The sequence below is a fragment of the Athene cunicularia genome (assembly GCF_003259725.1).
Source record: "Athene cunicularia isolate RWA chromosome 2 unlocalized genomic scaffold, athCun1 chr2_part1, whole genome shotgun sequence".
Taxonomy (NCBI): domain Eukaryota; kingdom Metazoa; phylum Chordata; class Aves; order Strigiformes; family Strigidae; genus Athene; species Athene cunicularia.
This window is the reverse complement of record NW_020799095.1, coordinates 116,328,423-116,353,098: the sequence shown is the minus strand read 5'-3', so window position 1 is coordinate 116,353,098 and position 24,676 is coordinate 116,328,423. Positions and strand designations below refer to the sequence as shown.

The window sequence follows — 24,676 nt, the reverse complement described above, 5'->3', positions numbered from 1 at the left end:
CTGTAGCGGCTTACTGCTCTGAAATTATATATGGGAAACAAATCATAATATTATTAACCAAACTTAATTGTTTTCTGCATAGGGAGTTTAGATTTCCAGTTTACAAATTTCAAGATCCACATTCCATGAATTCTAGTCCTTGGGTTTTTTATACTTTCATGCTCATAACAAATCAGTGCCTTTCTGATTTCGTCTTATCTGTGTTTTAATTGATGATAAATGTTTTACTATTAGTAATACAGACTTTTTTTTTTTTTTTTAATCAGGTATTTTGTATGCATGGTGCAGAAAAAATGAATTCTACTATGAGTGAGGAGCCTGATGCACTATCTGTAGTTAACCAACTCCGAGATCTAGCGGCTGACCCACTGAACAGACGGGCCATTGTTCAGGATCAAGGATGCCTGCCTGGTCTTATTTTGTTTTTGGACCATCCCAACCCTCCAGTTGTTCATTCAGCTTTGCTAGTAAGTGTTATGGAGATAAATTTGTATGTCAGTAGGATATTTTGTAACTCTGTTGATGTATCTTTAAAAAAGCAAAAATGTAAAAAATCTGGGTTTATATTATGTCGATATTCATTATACATGGTTTTTTAAAAACATATATTGCAAAAATTGTTTAGCAATGACATGTTATTCCAGGGGAATTTATATTTTTTGAAATAGATAATTTACTTTGCGTTTTTTCCCTAATACAGCTGTTTCACTTTTTGTGTGGAGGGAGGTAAGCACCCTTAAATTTCTCTGTCTTAAGATGAAGTCATGGAGCTTGGTAAATATACACAGTGATTCAACATTCATCTTGGAGAAAAAAAAAATTAAAATTGTAGGATAATTGAGATTAGAAACGACCTCCAGAGGTGATAAAGTCCAATCCCGTAATCAAATTAAGTGTACTCAGATCTTGGTTCAGGGTTACATCTGCTTGATTCTTGAACACCTTGAAGGATGGTGTTTCCATAACCTCTCTGGCACACTGTTCCAGCATTTGATACCCTCATGGAATTAACAACAAACACCACCCCCCACCCCAAACCCAACCCAAAATCTATTAATATCTAATACAATTTCTTCCAGCTTTTGTTCATTTCTTCTCCTGAATTCTAAATGTTAAAGTCCTGATTCTAAATCCTAAATCTAAATACTAACTTGTATTTCTTGCTTAGAAACAGGACAAACAAAAGTCAATTTTTTTTTTTAAGTCTAATTCAATTCTTCTAATAAGATTTTAAGTTACTAAAATTTATGTGGTTCTCTTTTCCATTTGTATGTCATTATTGAATTCTAAACAATATGAAACTAGGAAGTAAAGAGCTTTGGGTTTTCCACACAGTATACATTATTATTTTTACCATTAAGATCTGTCTGTACCATAATTCTTTATTTTTCATTTGTTTTACTTTCATAGAGGATAATGGTGGACAACCTGGAATTACTTCAGTGTCTCTGATGCTCTTTTGGATTCAGGGAATGAGGTCCCATAATCCAGGAGACCTGTGTCCTATTACTTGGTTTTTAGGTTAACCTTGCCATAGCATTTGCCAGACTGTAATGTTCTTCACTGGAAGAACTTTTGAGTTGATTTTACAGTTCTTGGGAATATGTTGTATTGGTTTTCTTTCCAGTGTGGTTTCCTTAGGTTGTGTTCTTAAAAGAGGATCTTGTTCCGATGTCTCCCTCTTTTTCCTGCCTCTTCTGCTTTGGACTGTGTATTCTCACTGCCTGCATGAGATTCAGTAATCAGTCTGTGATCATGTTGCAGAAATTAACCCTACATAAAAAGGACTGACTGTTGGATTGATGAGGACTAATCCAGTTTGCAGCATGTTTCCATAGCCCCAAATACTACTCAAGTTGTGTTGTACAGACATCTCATTGGGTGGAAGTGGGAGAGAGCTCTGTGTTTCCATTTAGTGCTAACCTACAGTTAGAGTGGATTAAGAATCAGGATTGAGAGGAGACCATGCTATATTCCAGGACCCTGGCTGCAGTCAGAAATGGATTGGTTTACTGTGAAAACATGTTTTTGTCTGCTACTCAAGACACTTTGTGTTTATGAGTTTTTGAACCTCTTAGGTTCTGTAACTTTGAATATCTTTGTTGATAACTTTATAGTCTTCATTTCTGATATTTTTCTATTCTGAAAGGTCGTTTTGGTTTGGTTTTATTTTTCTAACTGTCCTATTGGTCAAAAAGGTGCTTCCATTTGGATGGGAATCATTAAATGTAATGATTTTCCGTTAAGTTTGTACCTAATAAAAGGTTGTACAACACCGACTTTAAATTTCTTAATGTATTATTCTGCAGTTCCCACAGCTGAAATTATAAATAATCTGTATGAATCATAATAGTTCCCTACGTAACTTTTTTGATATGTTGTAGAATCTTTCAGGGAGGGTGTTTTCCTCCCTAAGTCCAGTTTCAGCTGAGTCCTTTCTTCTTTCTGATCAAGAGGTGGTACCTCTTTGTGTAGTTTTCTCTGGTTCTGATTCCAGGAATTATTTATGATACAATTCAAATGGTGAAAGTTTGAATGTTTTAAATTTTAAAAATCAGAAATAACCCAGGCAGTACTACTTTTTTATTTTTCCCCTCTTAAATTTGGACTAAAATTTAAAAAAATAGGACTGGGAAGTTAAGAAACTACATTAACATTTCACTTACGAAACATGTCTTTTGTTATTAAGATTGACAATAGAGTATTTTTAGATTCAAATATGGAGGTAGTCCTGTTGATTATGATGAAATGACTTCTGAGCTTAAAGCTAATGTGTATAAGTGTTTTGCTGAAAAGAGGCTGAGGCAAAGTCCATAACAGTAATCTTTCTTATGCCTTCAGTAGACTGCAGTTTAATAAGCGTAAACGATCTCACTTCTTTGAAGGTGCAGACCTTTGCATCTCCCATGGGGGCCAGGGGGAATAGGACCGATTTTCTAGTGTTGAAAAAGTCAGGTCACTTAAGTTGTTCTGATAAATTTGTCTTTGGCCTTATCTTCATGAAAGTTATGTTTGTGTGTAAAGAGTATGTGACAGATGGAAGAGTCTGCCTAGGTTTTGACTCAAATAATTATCTGTTAAGAGAATGGGTTTTTCGTTGTCCGATAACATTATATCCTTACTAAATGTCTTGAACAGAGACTAATAAAAATAAGAAACTTTTTCCACCAGCAAGACTACATTTCTTCACATGAGAATTAGTAGTTCAGAGCTGTCACTCAGGTATTTCCCCATAGTTGAAAAGTAAGAAAATAAATGCATATAAAACACGTATAAACTGCAGTTGTTGATACTGATCTACATCAGGAAATAGTAAGTTTTTATCATGCCAGACAACAGCCAGACTCTCTCAAAAGGCAATAAAAGGGTCTTGAATTTCACCTAATACATGCTGAAGTTGATTTAGAAAAAAAACCCAGATAATTTGTCTCTGAAGGGATTAAGGAGCATATTATTTTTAAAGCACCTATTGAGCAGCATAGCTATTATATGACTTTATTTAAAGAACTAGTGCACTTCTAAACCATGCTATTGCAAACCTCATTTTATAAACCATTGTATCTGTGTGTGGCAGGATTTTGCAAGTGCAGTTCTTCTACCTACATGAATAAAACACTGATTAAAGTACAATGCACAGTACACTTTTGGAGGTTCCTTCTAAGAAGACTTTAGCACTAACAGTAGAGAGATCTCTCATGGAAAGGACTGACATTTTAACTGTAAAAGGTTTATGTTAAGAGGATCATGCAAATATACAGTTGTTGACTGGTGTCAGCAGTGTGAAGTTCTGCAGAGAGTCCATCCTGAAAGTCAAATAAACAAAGCTTTGGGCAACAAATAAGTGTACATTCCCACTTTAGGTGACAATAACCTAAGCAGCTTGCTGCTGCTTGTATTCTTATTCCTGTATGGAATGATGAGTATTGCAATTAGTCTTCAGTTTATAAATGTTATAGACCTCTGTGGACAGTAGAAACTTGGTGATAGTGAGTTTTCTAGTACTGAGGGAGCCCATAGAATTGATGGAAATTATACTAGAAGCATAGTGTATAAAAGTTACTTTAGATCTCAGGTCACATAAATATTTGTTGGACATTCACTTCAGCTTCCTGCTTGAATTGGGACAGTCACCAACACTCAGTCAGGTCAGTTGTAGCTTTGTCTCATTGATCCTGCAGTCCCACTAGGTCATCTGTTCCAGTGTTGAACTACCTTCATCGTGCAAAAACTGTTTGTAATATTTGACTCGAACTTCCCAAGCTGCAATTTGTGGCTGCTCCCCCTTGTTACATTGTCTGCTGCTGTAGAAGAAAGTTTGGCTTAATCATCTTTGTAAAGGCTTTTTGAGTAGATGTAGACAGATGTTAGATTGTCCCTTAGGCTCTCTTAGCCAGTATAAACAAACCCAGTCTCTCAACCTTTTCTCATAGATTAGATCTTCGGTGCTTTCTGTGTATTTTTAAGAATAAAAAGATTTTTTGATGTTCATGGTAGGTGATAATCCTCTTTATCTTCTTGCTAGAACTCACATTCTAAGGTTTTGCAGATGTACACTAATAAAAAATAATTATACTACTGGACATATTGCTGATATGCTGTGGTCTTTCTTTTTAGGCTCTCCGCTATTTGGCAGAGTGCCGTGCCAACAGAGAAAAGATGAAAAGTGAATTGGGTATGATGCTCAGCTTACAGAATGTAATACAAAAGTAAGTTTATGATGGGTTGTTGGATCCAAAGACAATGTAAACATAAAATTCTGATGCAAAGTAAAACCTTGACTATGAATCTCTATGGTGAATTTTTAATACTGCTTTCTTCCTTATTGAAGTTTTGTGGCCACAAGCAATTAATGTTTTTAATTTTACAGTATAGCAAGTAATTAGATCATAGTGTACAAGAAATATTAATTTGGAAGTCATTTTCCAAACAAGAGACTTCTTGCCCTTGTTACAGATAACTCATTTTGTCCCTTACTTTTAGGTTCTCTTATAATCTTTCCCATCATTGTATAAGTGTGCCTTGCACTAGTGCATTTAATGAAATTGCTTGGAATCTGCCACATTATTCTTTGAATCTTACTGTTGAGAAGATAAATCGTATATGCAATGTATTTGTTTTGATGTATTTTTGAAGGTATGTATCTGCAGATCTGTGTTGAGGAAATGGCTTGCAGACAGTAGAGGTTAGTGAGGTTTGTAGTGGTCTCTAATTTCTTTGTAGAATGTTTTGACTGGGTTACGTCTCTTAACAAAAGCCAGGTCGCACATTTTAAGACTGCTAACTGTTGAGGCTTCAATACTGGAAGATGTGTTGGGTATATGCACACTGGAGAAGATGCATATGTGCACATCAGTAGAAATTAATAGGATGAACTAAGACAAATCATTATTAGAAAAAAAAGCCCACCCTCCTCCAAAGATTAGTCTGTCATAGCAAAAATTAATTTGCCATTAAGTTATCAAAAAGTGATTATTTTACACACAGTTTGATAGCACTCTAGTTAACTGGACTTTTCAGATGTGGGGGACTGTTCCACGAGGGAGGAAAGTCATATTGCTTCACTGAGATGTGTCTCAGATGAATGTTTAAAACAATTGCTTAGAGAAGGATGAAACACGAGTAAAATTGTGTGTTACAGATTCAAGTGGAAAACTTTTGAATCATTAATAAGTTAATTGAGTCCCTAATCTATCACTTGTGGTATAAGTTACAAGTTTCTTTTGGAAAAAACCCAAGGCTAGATTTTTCTAGTTCCTTTATCCCATAGCCCCTCCAGTTTTTGATGGTGTGTACCTTTTGTTGTCTCTCTCTCTGACGCTGCTTATCTAAAGGTGTGAACCTGTAGAATTGGAGGGGAAATTCCAGTCTGTTCACAAGTCCGATATGATATGTGATCTAAGAAGGATTAAAACTGTTTTCCTTTAAGTACTTCCTAAATTCTGCTGAAACTAACAAGATTATGTATTGGCATGACATTGAGCATTATGCCTAAATACCATCTTGTTACTCAGTTACCCAAAACACAGAGATTTAAAACAAATGTCTTAAACAGGACGATAAACTAAATGACAGGAATTCAGAAGAGAATAGTTCTTAATTTTTTGAATAATGTAATAATTATAACTTTAAAAAATGATAGCTGTTTTTAGTAGGATATATGGGGAAAATTTGAATTCTTACAGTATTCTCCTTTTTTAAGGACAAGCATAATTAAGGTAAAATATGCAAAAGTCTTTGCTTCCTATTTTTATAATAACAATAAGAACTGAAATGTTTAGGTAATAAGCTTGTATTTCAGAATAACCTACTTCTAGTATATATTACATGTCTATTTAGAGCACAGAGACATCCTTAAGAAGTTCTTGAAAAAGGAATGGTAGTTCATTATCAGTCTCTGCAGCTTATAAATCTGAGGAAACAGTCTTTATTAAAACTTTTGTTTAAAGAATTCTATCGAAATCTCTTGGACAGTCTTTTTTTCTACATTTCAATTTCAAGGACCGAAAGAGTGTGAAGTTCAGAAACATGCAGAAAAGGAGAGATAAGTCAGTAAAAACTGGAAATCTTGTAGGTGTTCTTTTTTTCTAGAAAGCTCTTTGGCAAGAGTAAGAACATACATTTGATTTGTATGCTTGTAACATTTGGAAAGTGTGATATCATGAAAATTTAAATACATAGCATTTTCAAACACAAGAGTTTGTCATGTGCTTGTCAGGATTTTAGGCTTTCATGTTGACAGGAAATGCTGAAGCTTAGTTTTGCGTTGCCTGCAGAAATATGGAGAAAGATGGTAGAAAAGTGCTGAGAAGATAGATGTGGAATTATTTTTGTCACAAAAACCCAATGGTTTGTGGTTGTGTTGTTTTGTTAGAAAGTCTGTAGGGGAGAAAACAAGGTCTCTCTTCTTGAGATTTGCTTTACAAAATGCAGATTCTAGCTTTTAATGTGATTTCAGTTTACCAGAAGTTGTATTTATATAATATTGTAGTCCTTGGAACTGAAACTAAACATTAATAAATGCAGTACTAAATACTTTAGTCTTAATGACTTCATGCAGTTCATTCCAGTGTACTTTCCAGTATCTGTGTTGCTCTAACTAATCTAACATTTTTACTATTTCCACAATTTTAACTTGGAGTTTAGATTTTTTTTTGTGTGTGTGTGTGATGTGCTATAAAAGCGCAAACAAATCATACAAAGAGGTATGAACTTCTGTCAGTATTCTGCTTTTCCAGTTATTGCATGATTTTTTTCAAGTGAGACAGAACCCAGCATCTTCTGGGCCAGAAGTTGTAGTCTTTTAGTTCTTGGCAGGTTAAGCACATCCTGTGATCTCAATTTTTCCCTTTCATCAAAGATTTTGTAATTCTCACTGTTCGTTTTCATTGACTTCTCACTTATCTAAATAATATTCAGTGGTTTTCCCTGTTTGGTACTGAATTGTGACAAGCTCTACTCCGCCACTGATAAAGCTGTGTCACATCTTTTCAAGCAATGAAATGGAGCTCGTGTGCACAGAGGCAAGTTGCAAACTGAATATTTGTCATGTTTCAGACTTAAGTTGATGTTCAGCAGCTCTGAACTGACACTGTGCTTAGGAAGTCAAGAGTTTGTTTAGAATTCCAGTTTTCTCTTGCTTTCCGTTATGAAAATCCTGAAATTTGAGGGTTTTTCTCAACATGTGAGTGTCTTTTTATAAGCCTTGAAGGTCTCTGTATTAGAGACCTCAAGTTCAGGTGTGGAATTTCTTGTCATAACATGCTTACAGCTAACCAGTTGATGCCAGCAGCTGGAAAATAGATGAAGTTGATTTGTTACTTAGTACATGGGAGCCTGAGGCGCACAGGTCAAACCCCTTTTGTTGCAAGTAATACACAACCAGTGGAAGAAGAATATAGCACTTGTATTATTTTCTTCATAAGACTACTGAGGGTGAGAGTTGAAATTGAGTGTTACCTGTTTAATCAGTGATAAGCAGTAAATTATACTCTGTACTGCATCATGTGAAATGGGTAGGAAATATTTGAGAGACATCCAAGTTTAACTGTAGTTCTTCTTTGAGGTACCTTCATGTTCCATTTCATGACTTATCAGCCCCCTAGGATTATCTGATCAGCTTTTTGGTATTTGCTTATAAGCATTATAGCTCATTTGTGGAAATCATTTTGCTGCTTAAAATGAATGTTTGGCTGACTTCTTAGCTGATACTACATTTCACCTAAAGAACAAAGGGTAGGTTTTAGGTTCACTGGGACAAAGATTTTCAAGCTGTATGAACGGTAGTTTTTGCTAACAGAAAAATAACAGGTTTTTGATATAGTGACTGGGGCTTATAGGCTCTAGAGCAGAAATATGAAATGTCAGCTCTGAAGAGTACAGAATATAAATTTGAAGGCAGTGAGATATTTATATATTTAGGAATTTTTTCAGATTGAACTTGATTTGGAACATGTATGACTTTCTGAAATGCTTCATATGAAAGGCTTTATACACTTTCACATTTTCTAGGACGTATGAGAAGCTGTTCAAGTTTCATGGAATACTTCAAAACATTTTTCAAATATAAAAGTTTCTGTTGTCCTATTCTATACTTACTGTTTTTTCCCTTAGCAGGGGAGATTTCTATTTTGTTCATCCACATTTGCTTATTTTTAAGTGAAGCTTGATGCATCTTTCCATGTTATAAGATAGGACTAGTAAATGTGTTGGAGAGAAGTCAGACCATTAAAATTCCTACCTGCACGTTTCCAGACCTTTCTTTTTCTTTTTCTTTTTCTTTTTTTTTTCTATTTTTATGGCTGAGACTGCTTTAGTGCTGTCACAAAAATGTTTCAATCCCTTGCCAGGTGACTGAGTGCATGTAAGTGTCTGTGTAAAAGTGTTTGTGTAACTAGGTAAAAAGGAGAGGATAAATCGAGACTTATTGGAGAATGGCGTTTCATTATATTCCAGCAGTGATCAGCAGTTATTTAGTATTGAAAACTGGTTTAGTTGCTGGCTTTATGAATTGTATGGAGGACTTAATGTGTCCGTATGGACTTTATAAAATGTTATTAGCAGCTTCTAGAATTAAAATTAATTAGGATTTATAGCCTACAAGGAAATATACTAATTTGTGTTCAGAGTGGAAGTGACTTTTGATGGACAGTAAAGGTCAAAGTTCATAATATTTCATAATCTTTATGAGCAACATAATGGTACTGTTTAAATATAACTAACATGTATTTAAAAAAAAAAAAGCTGGATGAAGAGTCAATATACTAAATAGCTCTTATTATGGAATGGCAAATTACTGAGAGTAAAATTCCAATTACTTAGCTAAAAGAGCTTTTCAAGATAGTCTTCCTTTGCCAGGGTGTCAGATTTAACAAGCTTAACTAAATCCAGTGCATTAATCAGCTCTCCCAATTTATTACTTGCCTAAGAAGATTAGGGCAATTAATATGTGTTTAATTAGAGTCCTTTGCAGATCTGGTAAAATACATGCAGTCTATAATTGCTGACTTCTTACTCAATTTTAATTTTTGGTAGTCTTAATTACCTATACTTTCTGAAAATTTAATTATTCATTGAAACAAGTGGAGTTCAAATTTATGATGTCTGACAAAAAAAAAAAAAAGCCAAGTATTTTAGGTAGTATTTGCTGACATTAAAATCATAGGGATGTAGTTTTATCATTTTTGTTCCGTGACATACTTCTTTTTCTCCTTTGTGAGAAAGGAGGAATGATTGGGGGAAGGTCAAAGGCCATGTATTAATTAGCAAGAAAGCAAACTACGTATTTAAAGAGATACCCGATGATGAAGGCGATGTTGCCTTATCATAACTGGCTTCAAGATAATGCTTTGTGAGAAAATATAGCTAAACAATTCTGTAAACTGCATTTATACATTTATGCTATGCTGTTGATCGGAATATTTAAATTCTCATCTACAAAGGAGAAGGAAATACCTTTTTACAGACTGTAGAGATTTTCTATACCTGAATCAGTTAATAATGTTATTTTTGTAATCCTTGGCATGTGGGCTTTTTTTACGATCAGAATTGAGAAACAGTTGAGATTAGATAATGAGAAGCATGATTCTCTTGCATGATTGTTTTTGGACTCTACCATACATGATTGTGTACTGAGTAGTTGTGGTTTTGGAAGAAAACATGGTTATCCCATGTCTTCTGTATTCCTGTGGGAAGGAAGTTCCAAACACTGTGTTTTTTAGAAATTATTTACAAATTGCTTTGTATCACCTGGAACAAGAGTAATACACACATCTGTCTATTCCATGTTCACTTTTCTGGCCTTTCCCTTCCTGTTATTTTCCCAAGCTTCCTTGTTTTCTGTACTTGGTTACATTTTGTCTATTTGAATGTATAAGTGCTTCTACAAAATTACACTGCTGGTTGCTGGTGCATCTCTTTGGGCTGTGGGGCTCCAGTCTCTTCAGTGCTATAGCAGTGTGCTTGTTAATAATAGATGGTCACAGCAGGAAGATGTCTGCAGTCTGGTTTATTCAGCATTGCTAAGCAAAGTGGTTTAATATCCCCCTCCTCCACCCCTAGTTTCTTTAAGGAATGTTTTTATTGTATATTTTGTTAATCTTACAAGTTTCACAAATAATTTTTTGAAGTTATTTTTGAAAAAGCATCCTCTGACAAAAAACCCCCAATGAAATATTAGAAAATGTAGGGAACATTAGTATGTCCTCTTTAAATATACCATGTTGTTTGTCCTAAGTGGATGGAGGCTCCTTTTGTCTGTCAAACAGCTTTCTGGTATTTGGAGGAGGTTATATATAGGAAAAGAGTGGAGGGGCAGAGGAGAGGGTGAGTTCAGTGCTGTGGGGTACCTATGTTATTAAGGCATGTACTTAGTAAAAGTTTGTGTTATTTTTGCTTGTGGGTCATGACAAACTAACAAAGGGTTCAGACTTTCTCCTAATTCATAAATTTTTTAAAAAAATTAAAAATACCCTTTTTTTTTTTTTTATTCCTGTAGTATATTTAGTGTTATGGAGGATATAGGAAGTCATGATCTCAACACAGAGATGCAGGCACAGGGACAAATGGTAACAATAAATAAAACACAAAAAGCATTAAGTAATGAAATGGTGTAAAATTCTAGTTTTACGGTATTGATTTGTCCTGGACTTTAGTCATGATGTAATGGGATTTCTGGGAGAATGCTGACAGGTTTTGTGAAGTAAAAAAATAAGGTTTAAAGGTTTGGAAAGATGGATATTTTTAAAGAATAGTCCAAGACTTGACTGCCAACAGTTCAAATGTAACTAGTAATTTATGTGTTGAGATATTACTGTGGGTTTATATTTTGCAGGAGTTAATAGAAATTATCAGTCATATAAATAACTGTTCTAAAGTCTTATTACGAGAGGTGCAATTTAGGATGAGCTTACTGGTTTTGTTTGTGTGTGTAGGATTGTTCACTGAGAAAAATATGAAAGTGTGACCAAATAGAAGGGACTGTCCTGTGCCCTACAAGAGGTACTTGGTGTTCTCTCAATTTACTTTTGATGTTCCATTTTGTCTTTTTTATCTTGGGACCTCTCTGTCAAAGATGTGTTACAAAGTCATCTAGCACTCAACTTACTTGCTTAGTGAGCTCTATACGATCAGTATTGTTTCTGTACTCAACAGTTTAGGTGGTTGTCAACCTCTAGATTGGGCTTTTGTGTGTTTGTATTCTTCATTCTGTCATGTGTGTAATTCCTGTTATAATTCCTATTATAATGTTTTTAACTGCAGTCAGGATGACATTTTTGTTTCACTTTTTGCTCTCCAAGCTACTACCTTTACCTTACAACATTCCACATGGTATCTGTCATATGTATCAGAACTGTTGGTTATGTGGCTTTTCATCAGAACTGTTGGTTATGTGGCTTTTCATCATCTGATGTCTGTCTCCATTTAATTCAGGTACTGTATATCCATAGACTTTTTAGTATACCAGTTCAACACAATGCTAGTTCAGTAGACTAGCTTTTACTGTACTAGTTCAATACATTTTCACAATCAATGAATCACAGAATCAACTAGGTTGGAAAGGTCCAACTGTTAACCTGACACTGGCAGTTCCCAACTACACCATATCCCTCAGTGCTATGTCAGTTCTACTCTTAAACACCTCCAGGGATGGAGACTGCATCACCTCCCTGGGCAGCCCATTCCAACACCTAACAACCCGTTCTGTAAAGAAATGTTTCCTGACATCTAGTCTAAACTTTCCCTGGTGCAACTTGAGGCCATTCCCTCTTGTCCTGTCACTTACTACTTGGTTAAAGAGACTCATCCCCAGCTCTCTGCACCCTCCTTTCAGGGAGCTATAGAGGGCGATGAGGTCTCCCCTCAGCCTCCTCTTCTCCAGACTAAACATCCCCAGTTCCCTCAGCCGCTCCTCGTACTACCTGTGCTCCAGACCCTTCACCAGCTTCATTGCCCTTCTCTGGACACGCTCGAGTCATTCAATGTCCTTTTTGTAGTGAGGGGCCCAAAACTGAACACAGGAATCGAGGGGCGGCCTCGTCAGTGCCGAGTACAGGGGTAAGATCCCTTCCCTGTCCCTGCTGGCCACGCTATTGCTGACACAAGCCAGGATGCCATTGGGCTTCTTGGCCACCTGGGCACACTGCTGGCTCCTGTTCAGCTGGCTGTCAATCACCCCCCACCCCACCCCCAGGTCCCTCTCTGACTGGCAGCTCTCCAGCCACTCCTCCCCAAGCCTGTAGCGCTGCTGGGGGTTGTTGTGGCCCAAGGGCAGCCCCCCGCATTTGGCCTTATCGAAACTCCTCCAGTTGGCCTCAGCCCATGGCTCCAGCCTGTCCAGGTCTCTCTGCAGAGCCTCCCTGCCCTCGAGCAGATCAACACTCCCACCCAACTTGGTGTCATTTGCAAACTGACTGAGGGTGCACTCGATCCCCTCATCTAGGTCCTCAGTAAAGATGTTAAACAAGAGTGGCCCCAAACCTGAGCCCTGGGGACTCCACTCGTTACCGTCCGCCAACTGGATTTAACTCCATTTACCACAACTCTCTGGGCCCAGCATCCAGCCAGTTTTTTACCCAGCAAATCGTACGATCATGAAACAGCATATGAGCTCCTTTTGTTACTGGTTTCTGTGCAGCACTTGCAGTTAATGCACAGCTTTCTTGGTATGTCTCTGACACTCAAGAATGTTGAAATGCATTTCAACAGTTTTTCTTACCCCTTTTGATATAAATATTTTATTTTCTTGGTATTTAATGAATGCTAATTGATGAATAGTGAGATAACTAAGTAAGTAATCATTAATGTGATGTTTGTAATTGGTTATTTAAGTAACATAAGATTTAGATACTACCTGTAAGTTCTTCAAAATTGTGGCCTTAGGCTGATTTACAATGACTGGCTTAAGAACATGATAACAAGCAGTGCAAGTTTCATGCTTTGTTACCTGACCACTGAAGTTCTACAGTGATGATTTACGTACAGTATCTTAAAAGCCACATCACCAAATTGTGGGTTCCTAAACCTAGAAAAGAATTTTCAGTATCTCTTACTGAGTGAATAGGCATTATTCTGCTGTCGCTTTTTTGGCAGAAAGAGGGCCACAATCATAATTGCTTTGAGTGCTTTGTATTTACATATGAAGAAATCAGTTGGGAAGTTAGAAAAATTAACTAGTAGCTTTTCATTATAGGCAAGAAATGTTATGATGGGTATTGCAGAATAAAAAAACACTGAAACTGAAAAAAAGGGTGTGAAGTATAAAATGATAAAATACATATATTTGAAAGGCTTTTGTGCTCAGTATCTTAGTTTATTTAGAAACTGGTTGGAGCAGGGAGTTAAATATTTTAGAAACGAGTATAAGCTTAAGGTGTTTTTACCTCCTATTTTTTCCTGCAGACTTTCTATTAAAACAAATATGGAACTCATGAGAAACATTGATTATAACAAATGAAATGGTTTACAGATTGTAGCACAATGTTCTGATATGTTAAAAAGAATAGAATATGAATTTGCATTTAACTAAATGCTGGGTGTATGGTAGGAAAAAAAATACTATCATGCTGAACTCAGTACCTCAAGACCCGCCTGACATGGCCATGCCAAAGGGCAACTGTCTTATCTTTTTGTGATGGGGTTCAGTACTGAGGTAGGAGGGAAGAGTTTTAAATGGATTGGCAGAAGAGTCAAGAATAGCAATGGCAACACAGGGTGCCTTTATCACTCACTAAACCTTGTCAGCTGGTGTCGAAAGCATTTTAGGAATACAGTGACCTTCACTGGTTACTATTGAGTTTACAAGAAAAAATGCTGAGGTAGGTTCTTTGATATGCTGACTTTTTCTGACAGTTTACTAAAATAAAGAGCAAAGAAGGCTTAAGATGCTTTGAAATAAAAGTAGCAAGTTGTGTTGTGAAGTATTTAATACTTACAGCAGGTGCAGATTGACAGTATTGTAGGCTGGAGCCATTTATCTATGAAAAGGAAGTTGATAGTTACTTAACCCTGTGAGGTTTCTCATCTTTCCTTGCCAATATCATATGTCTGCTTTTGGGTTACAGTGAATTTGTGCACAGGTGATGCTTGTCCCTGGATTTTGTTTTGACCTTCATGCTGGGGTCCCAAAAAAATGGTAATTCTTTTTTTTATTAAACTATAAGTGTCTGGATTACCTTTTTTTTTTTTTTTTCTCCCCCTGAATGCTGCTCAAGCAAGAAACATATAGTAAGGTACTGGTGGGTGATCAGAACTTATCTAGTTTCACAAGGATATTACAGGCAATAAATGCCACAAAGGGAAACGCCTCAAAACATATTAATGATGAAACAGTCTTCATTAGCAGTTTCTGAATGGAGCTGGTATTTTAGAAGAAAATTAATATTACTCTGGAACAACTAATGGAAAGTGAATATGTTATAAATGTATTTCTGTTCAGGAATGTGGTTTTATATTTTGTCATTTTCCAGTACATGCTACAACATCTTTTTCTGCAAGATTTCCATTGAATTTTGCAGGTAGGAAGTCCTATGTAGTAACTTGGAACAAATTAAAATGGTTAGTGCATTCACTAATTATACAGTACATCATCAAGTTCACACAAAATTCTTTTTTAAACCTTGGTGCATGCTTAAATCTATCCTGCATGACTGCTGTCCCTTTGGCTACCAGTGAAGCTGCTAATTCTGGCTTGCTTGAAAAAAAAATAAATCCATTGCCAACAAATAAGTAGTTCGTGAGTATGAAAACAAGATGTTTAAATTGTCGCTTTCAAAATTACCTACTTCAAGTCTCTGCTGAATAGATTAATATTAACTATTTAGCAAATGAGTTAAATACAAAGCTTATACATACATACATACATACGCCTACATAGCCTAAACCTGTGGGTTTTTTTCTCTGGTACAGGTTGTTGCTGTAGTTTAATTCTTATCATTCACACATGTTTTGTTCAAGGAAGCCTTTCTCTGTAAGTTTACAAACTTTTTTTTTTTTTTACTTTCTCCAGTAGATTTCAGGGATATAATCAGATGAAGCTTACTTCTCAAAATGAAAATAAGACTATGGGGCTTTTCTCAAGAAATACAAGGATTTTCCAGATAATTATATACTTTCATTGTATATTGTTATATGATATACTTAATGTTGTTCACATGCTGATAATATAATAACTGATATTTGTCTTCCCTCAAGATGTTCCTAAAATGCTTCAGTACAGAGTCTAATTCCAACACTACCAATTCTTCCTGGTTGCTACAGCATTATTACCCAGAAGGGTTAGCTTTTTAATGCTATTATTTGGTATCTTCTACCACAAAGGACCAGTGAGAGTTGTTACCCTTTTTTTAACCCTAATGCAATTTGTTGAAGCCATATAATGAAAATTATTTTTTCAATATAAATCCATTAAATGATTACTGTTCATTAGCAGGCAAGATGTTGGAACTAGCTCCTGTGAAATTCAACATGGAGTTTGTGTCTGTTATGCAGACTCTTGTCTAGCAAATGCTACTCTGAAGCCTTTTGAGTTTAGTTGAGTAACAGGCCTTGATTTTTTTATTTTTTTTTTTTTGAGATGGAGAATATGTCCATATGGTAGATACCAAGCTGTGGAAGATCAAAAGTTGATCTTCCATTTAGCATATAAATAGCAAGAGTTAAACAAAATTAGATGAATAGCTGGGTTAAACATATGGCATATGTTCAAATCTGTTATCCCATTCTTGAAAGTTTGTTCTCTTCTTGTGATCAGAGGACAATAGAATGAATCAGGGAAATGTTCTAAGCATGGGTAATTACTCAGTTTGCTAAATGTTTAAGAATCTATCATATAAATGATTTTACAGCAGTCAATTAGATTGTACAGTGATTTTAGATTTATGACATATTTAATATGTAAGCTTTTTTTGTTGTTGTTTTTCATCAGTCTTTAGAACATCCCAGCATTTCCATGGGATTTCTCTAAATTTCCAGGGTCAATAGGTATATGACTTAAATTGAGCTGGTAGTGGCACTGGGAAATCCAGTCCTCACTCCTAATTTCAGTGAGGTATCTTGTTTAGTACAGAATCAACTTCAAGGCATCAAGTTTCCTCGTTCTGTTCCAAAATTTTCTTAGGTTAGTTTCTCCTGGTCAGATTGTCACAGCTAGTAGTGTGAGTAGGGTCTGGAAGACTTGCCAAGTGGCAGGCATCTTGCAGGTCTAGAGAGTATTCTAGGAAACTCTGACTGACCTTGCCTTGTTTCCATGGTGCAGCAGCCTTGGAGTAAATAAAGGTGACACGTAGCTAGCACATGGTTGATACCATTAGAGTGCAGTCATGTAATACAACTGCTCTCAGGGTGTACGTAGGTTCATAGAGCAATCCAACTGCTGAGTTTTGGATCTGGAGATTCATAGTGCTGCAGCTTATTGTGCTGCTTCAGACTTGCACAGTCTGACAGGTTCTATTGTATTTCCTGTTCTACATCTATGAATTATTTTTCCTATTGTTAACCCACTGCTATGCTTGATACTTTGTTGTTGGCCAATATAAGGATCCTGCTGTCTATATTTTTGAGAATTTTGACTTATTTCTTGTAAGAAAGCAGGTGGTAATCTTTGTTAGCTGCTGTATAATGTTATCTGGTCTTTACTGGGTGTTTTGTGGCTAGAGGGAACTGAGGTGTACTGCAATGGGTAGCATGGTAATAGCACTGTACTGGGACTGTGAAAAAGTGTGCACTGAAGTAATGCTTTTTAAGGTTGTTTTCAAGTGACTTGCCCATTGCCTGGAATGAGTCAGGAGAGCAGCCATATGCTTGTGAGCCCACAGTATCATGGGATGCACTAAAAGCTCACAAGAAAGAGCAGCATTCTTGGAGATAAGAAAGAATCTTGCCCTGGCACTGGAGCAGAACAGCCAGAAAAACAGCCAGATCAGATAACTGTCTTGAAACAGATTGCTTTTTCTCTAATACCATGCTCTTTCTTTAGGCTTGTCATTCATGCTCAAAGTTTTCATCAAAACCATGTCAATCACTGTGTCTCACTTCTAGAATCAAGGATTAGTGATTTCCCACTCTCCCCCCTTACAGAATGTAGCAATTCTTTGCAGTTTACTGCTCCCTTCAGTTAGTGCTAGAGACAATTTCTGTCTTTAAATATAGGGAGAATGGGCTCTGAAAGAAATTGATCACCTGGAAACAAATACATCAGTGATCTTAAGGCACAGTTTATGTGAATATCAATTTGATAGCCATTTTTTAACCATAATTAATCCAATTATAAATCTCTACCAAGTATATGCTTTAAGTTTCTAATAAGCTGCACTTAACCAACAATATATTTAGATAGAATTCATACCAATCCATTAAGTTCTTGTGCTTTTTGTGTCATACAGGATACTATGTTTATTGCAGTGAATGAGGTTCATTACTGAAATAAAACAATGGTTGAAAATATCACTATGTAGGATCCTAGGGAAAAATATTATTTCTGCCTTATAGGGGCAGTACTTGCATGTATGAAAAGGATTGGGATCAAGTGAAAATATCTACTTCTATATGACTAAATTTTCTCAAAATTTTTGGAAGGGTCCATTGGGGTCATTCTAGAAATTGAGTCTCTCATGAAGAAAAAATGATTCATTCAGTCCTTTGCTACATTCACTGACTTGCTTAGGGTTTTTTTGTGATAAGACTGTAAGTTAAATCTTAGAGTTGCTTTTAATTTATGAGTAGGTTATTTAGTATGGGATTCAGCTGAGGTCTTGCCTCATATCTGAGCCTTAACTTGGATAATGAAGACATTTTTATTCTTCAAACTCTTCATATTTCTTGGACTTGAATTGTATGGTAGATTTTAAAAATTATTTTGTTTTAAAGATTTGTCCTTTAAGATACTCTTTTTCTGTTATGTAAACTCCTTGAGATGTCAATACAGGAAATTTTGAACTGATTTTAAAAGTTTGACATCTGTTTCCTTAGTGTTGTGATTTGGGTTAATCTTAATCACCACTTCTAGCTGCCTTTGCTTTTACAGAGCTACTCTTAATAGTAATTTTTCTGTGTGTTGGTTTCCCAAGTACTCGTGAGCAAGAGCACAGATACAAGCCATACAGTTCATGTCCAACTTTTCTGATTGGCTGTAACACAGCCTTTCACTGTGAATTGTAAGGCTGTATGCCATGCCCCCTCCTTATGGGGCCATGCATACTGAAAATAGATGCAGGACAGACACTTGGCCTCAGAAAGTGTCTATTACATGCATACAGGTGGTGTACTGCAAATGTAGTCCTTGTATATCGTTTTCCTTGGCTTGGATCTTAACAGAGTTTTGGGGAGTGGGTTGTTGTACGATAGAATGAGTCTACCTGTAGTTGCCCTCTTCTCACAGAGGTTTCTCAGCCTTGTGCAAAGAATGAGCTGTGGCTGCTCTTCATGTATCCTGAGGTATAAGTGATGCCTCCTTCTAAAGTTAGAAGTTGAGAATGGTCTGTCTTTGGATTTCTTATTCCTGATTAACCTTGAGGAAAAAGGTCCATTGGTAGAAGGCTAAAGCTGGTCCCTAGATTACAAATCAACTACTCTCAAACTACATCAGATTTGGTTAAGAGAGAGAATAAAAATGTAAGCTCCTGAGTGAGCTTATATACATTGACATTCTTGATCTATGTTGTGAAATTACTTGAGATTAAAATATTTCTTTAGTATGCCTGTGTGATCTCATTTTTGGCTCTATACTAAATTTACTGAATACAATTATTGTGCTACGTAAAATTATGAAAAAGTGTTATAGATTGAGGGAGAAAACTTTGAGCAGTGTTTTCCTAAAATCAGTATAATTTTTGAACCAGTAGAATATTGGATTTTAAAGTTTTGTATTAAAAGTTTCCAAACTGTTACTATAAGATGTAATAAGCTCAGTAATTTTGCTGACTGTGGCTAGTAAGATCATGCTATAAGCTAAGGTGAAAACATTTGAAATGCCAATCGGCAAATTGTTTAATGGCTTTGAGAACAAAACCTTCGTTTTTCCATCTCACCTTGCCTTTAGTTCATGATGCCCTAAGATAAAACAGTTTAGGACTGAGCAGTGAACTGTAAGTCTAAATATGGGAGTGAGAAATTTCTGAAATCAAAGTAAAATTACACAGCTACTTATATTTCAGTCATTCTAATTATCAGGTACATTAGAGTTATATAAGCTGTCATGCAAAGCTCTTTGGAAAACAATACATAAAGAAAATAATTGGCAGGAAAATGAAATACATTTTTGCTTTACTTACATAAAAGCCTAACTTCTAAAATACTCTTAACCTGAAAAAATAGATATCCGCAAGTGGATAAAAATGGATACGCTCTACGTAAATTCAGACAACAATGTACTAAATGACTTCTCAATTTCTAATATGTGTTCACAGATTTACAGAATGGTTGAGGTTGGAAAGGACCTCTGGGGGTCATCTGGTCAAACTTCTCTACTCAGGAAGGGTCACGTACACCACATTGTCCAGGACAGTGGTTTTTGAATGTCTCCAAGGATGGAGACTCCACAACCTCCCTCGGCAACCTGTGCCAGTGCTCGGTCACCCACACATTGAAAAAGTGTTTCCTGATGTTCAGAGGGAACCTCCTGTGTTTCAGTGTGTGCCCACTGCCTCTGGTCCTGGCACTGGGCACTACTAGAAAAAACCTGGTTCCATCTTCTTTACACCCTCCCTTCAGGTATTTATATACATTGATGAGATCCCCCTGAGCCTTCTCATCTCCAGGCTTAACAGTCCCAGTTCTCTCAGCCTTTCTTCATCAGCCCCTCAATCATCTTCCTGACCCTTTGTTGGACTCTTCAACATGTTCATACCTCTTGTGTATTGGGGAGCTGAGACCTGTACACAGCACTCAAGGTGTTGCCTCAGTAGTGCTCAGTAGAGGGGTAGGATCACCTCCCTCGACCTGCTGGCAATGCCTCTCCTAATGCAGCCCAGGATACCAATAGCCGCCTTTGTGGCAAGGGCACGTGTCTGGCTCATGTTCAGCCTGGTGCCCACCAGGACCCTCAGGTCTTTCTCTGCGAAGCTGCTTTCCAGCAGCCCCCAGCCTGTGCTGGTTCCTGGGGGTGTTCCTCTCCAGGGATCTGACTTTGCACTTCCTCTTGTTGAACTTCATGAGGTTCCTGTCAGCCCATTTCTCCAGCCTGTCAAGGTACCTTTTGGATGGCAGCATGACCCTCTGGCATATCAGCCACTCCTTCCTTTTTTTTGTCATCTGCAGACTTGCACGATCCAGATTTTTACTGAAGATGTTGAACAGGATTGAGCCATGCAGTACACTGCTGGATACTGGCTTCCAGCTAGATTTCGTGGCCCTGATCACCACCTTGTAGGCCTGGCCATCCAGGCAGTTTTTAGTCTACCTTGCTATCTTCTCACCCAGTCCTACTTTCATCAGCTTCTCTATGAGGATTATATAGGAGACAATGTCAAAAGACAGTATCTACTGCTCTCCCCTCCTCTATGAAGCCAGTCATTTCATTGTAGAAGGCTATTAGGGTGGTCAGGCGTGACTTCCTCTTTGTGAATCCATGCTCGCTCTTCCTGGTCACCTTCTTGTCCTTCATGTGCCTGGAGGAAATGGTTTCCAGATTTGTTCCATCACATTCCCAGGGGTTGGGGTGATCATTCAAAGCTTATCAAGAGCCTTGAAATTTCATGAATGGGTAATTAACTTTGTCGTCTTATTGTGGGGTAGTGAGCAAACAGAGCAAGTATAACCAGAAGCAGCATCACTGTAGAAGTGAGACTTTTGGAATTAAATGACACAAATCCCCTTTTGATAGAATCTGGGCTGTAATTGAATCTCTGGCAAAGAAAGATACCCTTTTTAATTTGAAAACCTCCTGTCTCTAGGTTATAAACTCAGTAGAAACACTAATGAAATGCTGTTATATATAGTATGTTTGTTATCTGTTTGGCTAATGTGTCTTCAGAGCACAATGTATGCCACTAAGGAAATGCATGTAATAGTTCCTGTGTTTGTGCCCAGGGTCTGCTGTGAGGGTTGATCAGGGTTATGGTTGCATCTGCTTCCTCTGATATAGGAGTGTGTATGTAATGTACACATATGTGTATGTACATACATGTTTATTTTAAAATATAATCATAAAATAGCTTAAAAAAGGATAAGATGGTCTTTTACACATGCACATTATATATATATGGGGAGCATTATATATATTATTTATGAACATATTTATATCTTGTTTTTCTCCAAAAGGGGAAAATCCACTACATTAGTCTTTCTCAGCTTTTGTGTTTTTTCTCAAGGAAGAAACATAACTTTCTGTTACCTTTACATCAGATGCAGCTACGCTATGAAGATTTTCGGGGCCCTTCTATTACTATTTATGATGCTGTGTGTTATATGTGGGTTGTACAGCCATAATGCTGTATGCTGCTTATACATTCTTTCCAAGCATGTGTACTCAACCCACATCACATACACCTTTGGAGTTATAGCAAGTAATTTTTGTGTCCTTTAAGAAGTGTCTTGTTATGCTAATAAAACCTCTGCAGCACTTGGACCATATTTATAAAGTTATTTTTAATAGTGAAGAAAATGAGAACTATTTCTTGTATCCTCATCTGTCAGATACAGCACATGTCACTTGGATTCTGTGTTTGTATTACTTATACAGCCAGCCTTGGGTGAACATAATGGAAGGACAGGCAGCAATCTAGGATGACAGGAATTCAAGACAACAGTGAAAATTAAAGGTTTGGGTTTCTGACAGGCATCTTCTGAATCTTGCTGAAGTAATGTAAGATGTTACCGTCTCCGAAAGAGATGGTAACCAAATCTTACCAACTGTTACTCTGCTCTAACTAGAGACTACTATTTTCCTAGCAGGGTAGCAAAACACTAGTCATAGAACAGCCCGGGTTGTAAAGGACCTTGAAAGGTCATCTGGTCCAAACTTTCCTGGGAAAGGGAATCTAGGTGAGACTATCTGGTGCCTTGTCCAATTGTGTCTTGAAAACTTCCAGTGGTGGGGTCTCTTGCCATGTCCCTAGGGAAGTTGTACCAGTGATTGCTTGTTCTCAAACAAACAAATCTCGCTGCATAGTGACTTTATAGTATGTACCTGCACCTTCACTAGTGATTAAAGTGCTATACTAGAGTGTCAATGGGGGTGATGGAAAGATGAGCAAGTGTTAGTTCCCTTCTGCTGCTATGATGGTGGCAGGAGGCTGGGTTGAATGGCTGTGAGCAGTAGCATCTGAAATGGCTGATGTGGAGGTCCTTCAAAGGCCTGTGTCAGTGCCCTCAGAACCTTCTTAAGCTGGCAGGTTTTTTTCTCGTTTCATGCAACAAAACCACAGCCCATGTGTTATCCTTATTTAAAAAAAAAAAACCAACCTTCCGCTATTCTACTGTGTTTTAATTTTATATGTAGTTTTGTTGTATTTATCTTTTTGTTACCAATATAGTGTACAAAGAAACAGAGTCGTTGTTGATCATCACCTTGGTTTTACAATAGAGAGTGTTTATTATATTTACTTCCAGATACTTTTTTTTCTTTAAAGATTATAGAGTCATGGAATAGTTTGGGTTGAAAGGGGCCTTTAAAGGTCATCTAGTCCAACCTTCCTGCAATGAGCAGGGACATCTTCAACTAGATGAGGTTGCTCAAAGCCCCATCCAGCCTGACCTTGAATTTTTCCAGGGATGAGGCATCTGCCACCTCTATGGGCAACCTGTTCCAGTGTTTCACCACCTTCATTGTAAAAAATTTCTTCCTTACATCTAGTCTAATATTAAGGTTTCTGTTCTTTTTATAGCTGTTGTATAAATTACTTTAATAAAAGAATAACTAATTGATGCAAAACTTTTATTCACTCATTTTACCAGTATGCTAAAAATTGTAGAAGGCTTTGTGTGGAATTTTGTACATCTTTGTTTTAACTGAGTTGCTGAAAGTGTAGTATTGTATTTCTGCAGAATAAAACTGGTTTATACCTTCATTAGGGACTGTTTTGCAGTCTGATATGTGACATCTGTTGTTCTTGCCCTTGTAGTGTAGTGTCCGAGTTTCATGCTGCTTCTTACTACACAGTTAGTTGCTTATTTTGAAACAGATTCTCTTTATATAAGATTAAAATCTTGTGTTTGGGATTGTTTGATTTTTTTTTTTTTTTTTTTTTTTTTTTTTTTTTTTTTTTAAATAGGTGTAACTAGAGTTACCATCTGTAACTTAGTGGCAGGTAGTAGTAATCCTCTATTTGGAAAACTACAGGAAATTACCTGAGTAGCTTAAGTTTATGTGTGTGTGAATACGGGTAACATTTACTGTATAGACTTGTTTTAGAATACTTGAATAACAGCAGATATAAATTTGTGTTTTCAAATCGACAGGTTGTTTCAGGTGTGCAGTTACTCTTAGGTCATTGGTTTTCCAAGAGCTATGCCAACTATAATGCTTGGAGCACAAAACATATATGAAAACCACTGCTGATTTTTTACTTTAAGGCACATGCATATTTTATATTTGCTGACTTCTGGTAACTTTATCTTTCTTTCTTATGTGTATATATATATGCATATATATATTATAGCTAATACTAAGTATGTTTTCTTTCTCATTGATCTTTCTGATTTATTTTTTTTTTAAGCTCTGGTATGGAGTAGGGCAATTGTATTCAAGCAAAAACTCTTACCAACAGCATAGTGGGTCATGGAGGTGGGATAGGGACATTTTCAGTAGTGTGCTTAGTTAACTGTATTTAAACCTGCTCCCACAAACAGTCCTCTATTGTAAATCATTTAATATGGACAGGACTGTTGTTAATTTTGGCAAATTCTTTCAACGAGTGGGTAAATTTCTTCATATCTTGATGTCGCTTTTGCACAAGCTAATTTTTTACTACCTCAAGACACATCAGTTTACATGGCTTTATCATCAGTTTACATGGCTTTATCATCTAATCTATTACTTTATCTAATAAATTATGGAAGGTTGAAGTTGAAATCTTTGTAAGGTCCCAGTACTTGTTTCTGTGAATTAACATAAGAGGTTTTTTTTACTGTAGGAAAGCAGAACATAAGCATGTATTTAAAATTGAACAAATGCTGAAATGCTTTTCTATTATTGTAGGTCTTGTTTGGTTGCTTGTTACCCCCCCCACCCCCCCTTTTATTTTTT

General features: G+C 36.6%; 1 protein-coding gene across 2 annotated transcripts in view; it reads left to right on the top strand.

Moving 5' to 3' along the window:
- The first annotated feature begins 237 nt into the window (after positions 1-237).
- ARMC1 (armadillo repeat containing 1) overlaps positions 238-24,676 on the top strand; it is a 32,243-nt gene continuing 7,804 nt past the window's right edge. Inside the window, exons 1-4 of one of the 2 annotated variants that reach the window (XM_026842751.1) lie at positions 238-467; positions 701-726; positions 4,106-4,145; positions 4,615-4,706. In XM_026842751.1, the coding sequence (XP_026698552.1) occupies positions 276-467; positions 701-726; positions 4,106-4,145; positions 4,615-4,706 (350 nt within the window). In that variant the 5' untranslated portion in view covers positions 238-275. The remainder of the gene's footprint in view (positions 468-700; positions 727-4,105; positions 4,146-4,614; positions 4,707-24,676) is intronic. The other variant, XM_026842752.1, reaches the window with a different exon arrangement.